Source organism: Neltuma alba, unplaced genomic scaffold (genome assembly GCF_004799145.2).
Source record: "Neltuma alba isolate B1F8T4 unplaced genomic scaffold, ASM479914v2 tig00012187_pilon, whole genome shotgun sequence".
Lineage (NCBI taxonomy): Eukaryota > Viridiplantae > Streptophyta > Magnoliopsida > Fabales > Fabaceae > Neltuma > Neltuma alba.
This window is the reverse complement of record NW_021636728.1, coordinates 662,720-672,495: the sequence shown is the minus strand read 5'-3', so window position 1 is coordinate 672,495 and position 9,776 is coordinate 662,720. Positions and strand designations below refer to the sequence as shown.

Here is a 9,776-nt window from a genome sequence, read left to right as displayed (position 1 = left end):
AAAATCTTTAGATATTTTTGTACAACAAATTTTGGACTGAGAGATTTTTAGTAATTTTTCCTTATAAATATTGGGTTAAAATAAGCATATTTAATCTTCAACCTGAATGATGTCGCAGTTAAATGTATGGATTTAGATTGTATAATAAATTAATAATACTGGGTTTATACTTAAGCATTCAGGAGCTTTGTCCGGTTTGTTTTGCCATTCAGTCCCTAAACTAAAGTTTGTAGGACTCAATGTGCCTGAAGGATCAAGTTGAATAAAACAAATGGGCTCCATTTGGTTTATGGGCTTTTTAGACATTATTATTTGGGCCTTTCATAGCATTCGGTAAAGTCTATTGAAGAAGTGTTGATGAGAGACAAGTCTGTTAGATATTGGGCTGTGTAATTGGGCTTTAAGATTGTTATGAGGTTAGTTAAGATTTTGTTATAATTGGGCTTTAAGATTCTCATTTATGAGGTGAGTTGAGATTTTGTTGTAATTGGGCTTTAAGATTATTTTGAGGTTAGTTGAGATTTTGCAATGCTGCTAGATTAAAAGGGCAGTTGTTTTGTAATGGTACAAGACCCAATTCTTTATTTAGTTCTGCGTTTAGGCTTTTGGGCTTTGATTATTTACATGCTTTGCCTTGAAATAGTGTGTGCGAATTAAAAGAGAAATACTAATAGGAATTGGATATAGCGTAGTTTCCTACGATATAAAAAATCAAGGTTCGTAAACCCATTAAAAAATATGTTTAATAGTATTTCAAAGAAAATTGCTTCTAATAAGAGGTTGGAATACTAAGACTTATATTTGATCTCTACTTACCTTTTCCTCATTCAGAACTTGCCTACAGAATTTGTTGCCCTTTTTCCACCCCATACTTTGAAATGCTATCCTTCTCAGCTCAACTCTTTAAGCTTGAGGTTTTTTCTTGCATGTGTTAATTTATCTAATGTTAACCTATCATTGAGGGTTTTGAATCTTTTTTCTCCCTTATTTTAATGAGAAAATGTTGAATACATATTTTATAGTTGTTTCTTAAATAAAAACACAATTAATAAATTATAACTAAAATCAAATGTTCACGGTGCATGTATATTTAAAATTCATGCCATTAATTTGTTGATATTTTATTTCATACATATATTATCTTATATATGTATATATTATTTTTTTTCTATTTAATTATTATGTTATCGGTCCAACCGGATGATTCGATTGATCCAATACAATATAGACTCGCTAATTTCTTTAGTCCAACATTTGATTCGACTTTTAAAAGATTGAAATGAATACCATAGAAAAGAAATAACGAGTGGAATTGACTGATTTATATATCAAGATTGAGGCACTTAGGAGAAAAAAGGAGAAATAGATTATTCTAGAGAAAAATCAATTTTTGCAGCACGGAAGATATGTCTCTCTTTTCCATGAAAAGATTGATTTAGAAGTAGACACCGGATAAGGCATAAACGGAACAAAGAACAATATATTCTTGTACCGGAAAAAAATAAATTGTATTATGGACAAAATTGATTAAATATAGAATTAATGATATAATGGCTATAATTTCCTTCTATATGTCTTTTTTATCCTTTTTATATTGTTTTCCTACATAAATAAATAAAGGATAATTGTCTTCATTCTGCTTATATTCTTGCTATGTCTTAAATTTCTTTATATTAATGAATAAAATCTTGACATGGACCACTCACAAATAAAGAAACAAGTGTTTCTCTACCAACAAGTTGTTAGTTAAAATAGTAATTGATCTAACCTATAAGGAGAAAATATAAGTTTAAATTTTGAGAAGTGTCCTAGCTAATAGGGCTTTAATCTTAACCATTTAGCTTGATAAAAATTAATCTTAAATTCAACATGACCTGAAAATACTCTAAGCTTAAAAAAAAAAGAATAAATGTGTAAATTTACCTCTGATATTATTTCTCAGGTACACCCAACACCCTCTTTTTTTTTAGTAGTGCAATTTTATCCAATCTTATTTTTTGAGTGCAATTTCACCCTAACACAGGGGTAAAATTGCACAAAAAATATTATGAATAAAATTATGTAATTAAAAAGATCCTGATATTGAGTGTACTTGAAAAATAAGATAAAGATAAATTTACACCTTTACAGAAAAAAAAAGTAGTGTTTCTCTGCTCCTTTGTCAAATCACATTTGTCCTGTAAGATCATGCACATATAGAAGCTAAAAATTGTTTATGTATTGGCCAAAAGTCACTTTTAATACAAATCAAATAGTCTGAAAAATCAAGTTCACACAATTCCAACCCAACAAACACACTAAAGATTAGACCATAGAAAGAATGCATGCTGTTTAGTATTTACTTCTATTCATGGCTCTTAGGCCGAAACTCAAATCCTTCAACTAATATGCCTTTTTTCTCATTATAGTCATTAAACTCCCATAATCTGAACTCCAATAAGCCATCACCATCTTCTTCATGGTCAGTGTAAAATTCACCTACCTTAATTTCAAGCCATCCATCTTCTCTTTCCTTAACTCCAATTCTTGGAGGGTATAGGACCACTTGTCCTTCAGACGTAAACGCACCGCTTTTATTGAGACTAAAATTTATGAATGTGCCTGTGAATCCCAATATCTCACTTCCAAATTGAAAGATGAAGAACACATCATATGTTGTTTTGGCGGATAGAAGTCTGGTGTTAAGAATTCCTTTCACCTCAAACCACCACACATGATCGAGCACTGCCACTTCAGGAAATCTGTAAATGGAAAGAAATTTTAAAGCTTAAAATATAGTATTTTTCTTAACTTTATTGAATCAGCATAAATTAACATAAAAAAATAGTGAGTGATAATATATCGCGAAAAAATTTGAATCTAACAATAAATTACTTCGAAGTTTTGTTTAGAAATCTATCTTAAATAAAATAAAGAAGTTTAAAGAACTTTATCATGACCAAAACTTATTAAAGCTTCATATATAATCATCTTATAAAAAGATACAAGAAAACCTCATCAAATAATGTCTTCCTCGTTAAAATTAGCATTAGAATATGCCAAATTAAAAGCAAAGATAAAGCATTAATTACTGACTTCATGTTTCTTCCTTGCATTCATGCTCAAACTGAGAACAAGTTGAAGATAATTTTATCAATCTTTCATTTAACAATTTCTTAGCACATTATGAAAAATTAAGTTTTGGCCACGACAAAAATGCCGATGCCAAGAAGTCGAAAGTGGCTGCTAATTAAAAGTTTAGCAGCGACTTTCACCACCCAAAGGTCGCTACTATAATTCATATTGCTAATAATTTTTATATAATAGGTTTGTTCTTCTATCTTTTGTAAATTTAGTTCAAGCTTTACATAAAGTCAATAATGTACCATACAAAAACGTTTGAAGAAATCCCCAGTGTGATCTTTGAATTAGACCTGCATAATACCTTGTGTCTTGCTATTCTTTGATTTCACTCTTTTTAGCTTTCATATTTTGCATTCTTAGCTTCTTCCCTCTACTATCTATTTAAGTTTTTAAGTTTCCAAAATTTTTATAAACCACCCAATTTCCAACAAAATCTCATTACCTTATTTAGCAATTGCTCAAAAAGTTTGAGCATCAAACATCTAGAAATTTGAAACTTCATGCCTCTTGAATGAAAAATAATATGGTTAAGCTAAATTCAAAATATGTTGACAAAACTAGAAAAAAAATGTTGCTTTGTAGGGCTTAAATGAAAACGTGATTATAAAATAATCAAGTGAAAGGGATACAAGAGATGACTCAAGAATTTAAGGTTTAATTACTTTGTCTTTTAGTATCCTGTGTAAATGAGGGTCAGAGTTCTTTGCGCCACGCATGAAACATTATTTCTCAAAGGTTTTTGAAGACGGAAGTCTGCATAAATCATGTTTTACATAATTTGGAAACTCTTGAAAATATTTTACACAACTTAAAGTATTGTTAGTGTTATATGCAAATGAACAAGTGCGAGCCATGAATGTGATTTTTTGGTAAAGCATACCTGGATTCTTGAATAGAAGCATAACTCCAGTATCTAAGATCAGTTGACCAAAGAATCCATAGTCCCCTTGCACCTATCATATAACACTTCTTACAACTCTCCTTATCCAAAGAAAAACTCTGCTCCACAACATCAAAATTATTAATTTACATAAAAGTGAGTACAGGTGAAAACATATAAGAAAAGAAATAGAGGTGATCAAATCGTTTGACTTTCACAAAAATGGAGAAATTAAAGGGGGGCAGGACACTTTTAATTGCTATTAGAGGACTACAAAACCAACTAGAAATCAAAATGCAAGTTCTTTATATCGCTAAATTTGCAACTAGGTTGAGAGCCTATGGGTATTTGGTTGGTATCTAGCAAGCTACAAACATACTAGGAAGATCAAGTTACTAGCTTTTCGAGAACTGCTTTAGTGAGATCATACCTAAATGGTCAACAATAAGTTTAGGAAAGCAACGATCACTAATATATGATTTTAATTTAGAATTTGTGCTTGTATGTATTAAGTATACATATATGATTTATGGGTTATTTTAATTTGCCTTAGGGTGCTTTGTGAAGAATTAAAGTGCATTAGAATAAAAAGGAAGTTACAGGAGTTAGGATAATGTTCTGATAAAGGTTAATGAGGATTCAATTTGCATTCAACTAAGCGGAGTTTTAGGCATCATTGGGTGATGATTCCCCTTCATTGCCGTTGCATAAGCGAAAAGGAAGACCAATAATGTCTTTAATGCGTTTTGAGTCATCAAGTATAAGTGAAGTGTGTGTATGTAATGTACAACCATGAAGCAACTTGGGCATTATAGAATTTCATGACTAAGTTGAGGGGAGCAATGAAATTAGTTGGGATCTGATTTCTACGTTCGAATATCTAGATATGATACTCTTTCGATTCCTAATATAAGATCTATTTTGACTTTTAATTTGGTCCTAAATATGAGATCCCGATTTGTTATACCTCTCATATTTATCCTTTTTTTTAAAAGTAGTTCTTATAGTAGTTGCCCATGTTCAAATGGTAGTTCTAACTAAGATATATGATTAGTAAGGGTATTTTAAAAAAAATAACACATACTTATTATAAATAACTAACTTAGCAAACTTTCTTAATTCATTTAAATTAGTCAAGTAGCTCTTATATTAAAGATCAGATGTAGTATATCATATTAGCAAGACTTTAAGGGAACTATATATTTACATTACATGTATGAATGAATATGATCATTTGCAAGCTATTAAACTTAGGATAAACAAAATGTCGCTAATGAACTTGTAGTTTAATGGTTTGAAATAGGAGTGCCCATGGGACGAACAATCCCATCCTGGTTCCATCCCAACAATCAGGACGGGATGGCTTTTTTGTTCCATGTCCCATCTTGTCCTAATAGTTTTCCATCCTGAGACAGGATGTATCATTTATTTTTAAAAATTTTAAAATTATTTTAATTCTAAATTAAATATATTTGGAGCATAAAAACTCATAGTAAAAATTATATAAAGAAAAATGGGCTAATAAATTAACATTTATAAAAAAATTAACAAATAAAAATAATTTTTTTAAAAGATAGAAAATATATAAACTCAAAATATCTTTTAAAAAAACATTATCTAACCCATATAGAAAAACTTATAATTATAGACAATATAATCATAACAATTATACTCTTCGGGTCCTTAATATAAGACCCATTTAACTAATTTAATTAGATTAAGGAAGTTAGGTAAATTAATTAATTATAAGAAATGTGACGCATTTTTCCTAAAATACCATAATCATCTTTCTTAATATCCCCTCTTCATCTTCTATTTGATTATGGTTGAGAGAGTATCTATAGGAGTAATTTAGAGAAAATTAATAAATATGAGAAATGGGTCTTATATTTAGAACCAAAACCAACTCAATAATTGGGTCCTATATTAAGGACTGGAAAAGTAATATTATTATATTAATGATGAGTAAAACAAATTTATAAAATAAAAAAAAAAGATAATGCATCGAGACATGTTCAGAATGGAACACTCGTGTCTTGTGTCCCATCCCATCTTAAAACATTTTCTTCCCGTCCCAAAATAAGTGGGACCGAGATGGGATGCCGGGACGAGAGACAAGTGAACACTCCTAGTTTGAAAGCTCTTGTGTGAGTAGGAGAATGTGAGTTTGATTTCACTTGTAATATCAAACCATTTTAGTGTTTGCTTCTGTTGACATACTGAGTACACTTAATTCTCCAAATATCTGAATAATTCTAATTATAAGTAAATACAAGTGAAAAAAATTTTCCCCTCTTTTTGCCTTTTGGGCGTGAAACGAGTCTTGTTGATTTCTTTGATACACAGGGTAAGCTAGTGTCTGAATTAGCTAGTGAGATTGAACCTATAACTTATCATCAACAAAAAGAAATTGATAGACTGATAAAATTTAATCCACATAGACTTTTATATAATTTTCAAGGCATGGCATGTAATAATCGTCACGAAGCTTTTAAGCTTACTATAAATGATAGTGTCTGCAGCAAGTTTATTAGGTTTCAACAACAAAATATACTTAACTTAAAAATTATTTAACTAATTTAATTATATTTAAAAATTTAATTATACATATTTTTTTTATACAAAAGAACCCACCAACTTACTGGGATTGAAAAAATAAGGCTTCATTTTATTTGTTTATGAACATTTGTAGAGATTTATAGTGCGTTGATTAATATTGCTACATGTTCTAGATTGATTACATTACGTTATACAAATTAGATTGATTTATTCTGTGGTATCTAATTATAGAATATATAAGTGTATTATTAAATTATCGTTATATTTAATTATTATTGAGAGTATTAATAAGAATAATTTTAAAAAGTTAATAAAAATAGGAGATGAGTTTTATATTTAAAATCAAGATTAACTTCTTAATTAGGTCTTTCATTACATTAATTTTGTAGGTATTAATTATAATATTATTTAAAAGATACAGTTTTAGCCTCGAATTTAATATATTTTGTTTTAAAAAAATTAGGCAAATAATTTGAATGAAGTAAAAATATGAAATATCTTTCCACATATCACGTAACAAAGCTATGGATATTAAAAAAAAAAAATCAAGCAAAAATCAATCCAAGCGGAAAATTTCTTATGTTCTTAATTAGATATGATCATCAAGGACACTTCAGAGGCAAATTTAGACTAAAATTTAAAATAGTTTGCTTATAAGAAAAAAACAGATTTATAATATGAATTAAAAAATATAATATATATAAATTGGCGTTATCAATAGTAAGTTTATGGAGATAAACATAAAATTAACCAAAGATAAGAAGAAAATTATTATTATTATTATTATTAATTAAAAAAATAGAGAGGGAAAAGAGGAAGTTGGCATTTGGGCTTTCCACTGATGGCCCACATCTTGTGGATGAAATACATTGGGCAGATGCTTCTGTATTGCGGAGCTTCATGGGCCCTACAGCATGTGTGGCCTCCATTATATTTTGTTAATTTGTTATTTTACATGTTTGAATGGGTCTTATTTTTAAATTATTGATGAAATGTGTTAAACATCTTTTAATTTTATTAATTAAAATTTCTATTAAAAAATTAAAATTATTGATTTACTTCATAACCTAATAATCTATTCCCTTTCTCTCTCCAATTTGAATAATCTGGAACATGAGTTAAATCTTGATAAAGAATACCCGCTAAACATTGAAATTCCTGGAAATTATACAAACTATATCAATTATTTTTCTGGTCCTTAATATAAGAACTAATTAACTAATTTGAGTATACTAAGAATATTACTTAAATTAATTAATATAATTTTTTTTCTAAAGCATCTCTTTTAATTATCTCTTTCCTCTCTTATCTGATTATTGTTAGAGAAAAATTAATAGGATTAATTTGAAAAACAATTGATGAATATGCAAAATAAATTTTTCACATAGGACTAACATTAATTTTTCCGTTAGGTTTTGAGGAGTATGTTGTTATTTTATTGGGGGAGAATGGCCCTCTAGTCTTATAGAAGAAGGCTACTTATAGTTAAGTCTTATAATATATAAATCGCATTGCGCTCCTGATATAGTTAATTTACTAAAATTCAAAATCAAAGTATGTTCAATAAATGCCCATTTTCTTTAATAAAAATACTCCTCAATTGCTCCCACCTACTGCAGCCATTAGAGCTCCAATGCCACTATCCAAGCTTCATTGTCATCAAAGGTAAATTACTTTCAAGGATAACCAAAATTAAAGTGCCATTGAAACTTGTAACTACTTGTTTGGTAAAAACATTAAAGGAGATTGGGCTACTAATACTTCTTAATATAACTATACAAAATTTTTATATATATATATATATATAAGTAAAACAAAAAAGACAAAAAGAACAAGGTTTTGTGATCGAATAATGGAATAGGAGGGCTATATTCATTGCTTCTAAATGACGGATCGAATTTTAATCATTTAGATTTTAAAATTTTGAATTCTTTAGAATTTTATATAATTTTTAATTAAAATAATTTTAATTTAGAAAATTAGAGCTAAAACTTTATGATAAGTTTTTCATTTGACTACTTTTCTAATAAAAATAAAAATAATAATAATTTCTTACCCCCAAAAAAAAAAGATGGGAACTTACACCATATCAGTATATAATTTTTATGAGCATCAAACTATGGGAACGGTTCTCGTTAAAAAAAAAAAAATCTATAAGAAAGGTCATGAGTTTAATTCAGAGATTCTAACCAAAATCAACTCAACTAAATTTCATCGAAGTAGTGCCAGATCAAAATCAAACAAGTTAAAATCTGAGTAAAGTAAAAGTGAGATCTGATCTTACCATGGTGTTATTGGCCAAAAGGAGGGGATGATCACAAAGATGATGGTAGAGTTGTTTCTTGGTAAGAGAATCCAAGTTCGCCGGCGGGGCAGATGATTGAGCCACCAAGTGATGACAGTCGGCCGGCAGAAAAGCTTCCCACGTCTCATCGGAATCTGCAGAATCCTTGAACGCCGAACAAACCGCCGATGACCGACACGCGTCCCTGGGAGTTGTGAACGAAACGATCTTGCGCATACAATCCCTCGGTAAAACCTTTGTTATGTCCATCTTCCTCTCCCTCTCCTCTCTCTCTCTCTCTCTCTCTCTCTCTCCCCCCTGATCTTTAACAATGAGATAAAAGCCCATCTTCTTTGTCCTTCCTTGTTCACAGCCTTATTGCTACATGTAAGTCAACCATGTCATAGACCCAAGGAAAAGACGCAACCGCGTGTCTTTTTTAATTTGTTTTTGGTATAAAAAAAAAATCATAGACGACCCGGAGAGGCAGAGGCCCAGTTATATATGTTTCTAGAAATCGAATACTTTCGAACTCCGTACTGGTTGAATTTAAATATCTTCAATACCGTGTGAATGTGAAGAAGCTTGAAAAGGAGAGGCATTCTTAGGCCCTGAGAGTACCATGTCACTTGAACACTCTTTAATAAAAACGCACCAACTCAATCAATTGCAGACCCATTTGTCAGCTTACGTGGCTCATTTTTAATAGGAAATATTTTATAAAAAAATTCTGCTACAATCTTTTCTCTCTCCTCTTTCTCCCTGCGCCCCTCTCAAATTTTCTCTCTCTTTGGCACTTTTCCCCCTCATCTTTCCCGTCTCTTTTCTCCTTCTTTCTCATCATCCTTTACCAACTTCTCTCTCCTCCTTCCTGCATTTCTATCCTAATAGCCCATTTGCCCCTTCCTTCCCCCCCCAAAAGCCCTCTTA

General features: G+C 30.0%; 1 protein-coding gene across 1 annotated transcript; it reads right to left on the bottom strand.

Annotated features, from left to right (window-relative positions):
* Positions 1-2,196: 2,196 nt before the first annotated feature.
* On the bottom strand, positions 2,197-9,257 carry LOC114724410 (F-box protein PP2-B11-like). Its single transcript, XM_028910756.1, has 3 exons — positions 8,847-9,257; positions 4,004-4,122; positions 2,197-2,741 (listed from the first exon to the last, which is right to left on the bottom strand). The coding sequence occupies exons 1-3, from the start codon at positions 9,192-9,194 to the stop codon at positions 2,345-2,347; spliced, it is 864 nt and encodes a 287-aa protein (XP_028766589.1). The 5' UTR covers positions 9,195-9,257; the 3' UTR covers positions 2,197-2,344.
* Between the last annotated feature and the right edge of the window lie 519 nt (positions 9,258-9,776).

What these genes read in the sequence shown, in the direction of transcription:
- LOC114724410 (XM_028910756.1), bottom strand. Translation starts at nt 9,194, where the DNA reads ATGGGCTTTTATCTCATTGTTAAAGATCAGGGGGGAGAGAGAGAGAGA. An exon ending in TTTTGGCCAATAACACCATG is followed by an intron (nt 4,123 to 8,846) that starts GTAAGATCAGAT and finishes GTTGTGGAGCAG; the next exon opens with AGTTTTTCTTTGGATAAGGA. An exon ending in GCTTCTATTCAAGAATCCAG is followed by an intron (nt 2,742 to 4,003) that starts GTATGCTTTACC and finishes TTCCATTTACAG; the next exon opens with ATTTCCTGAAGTGGCAGTGC.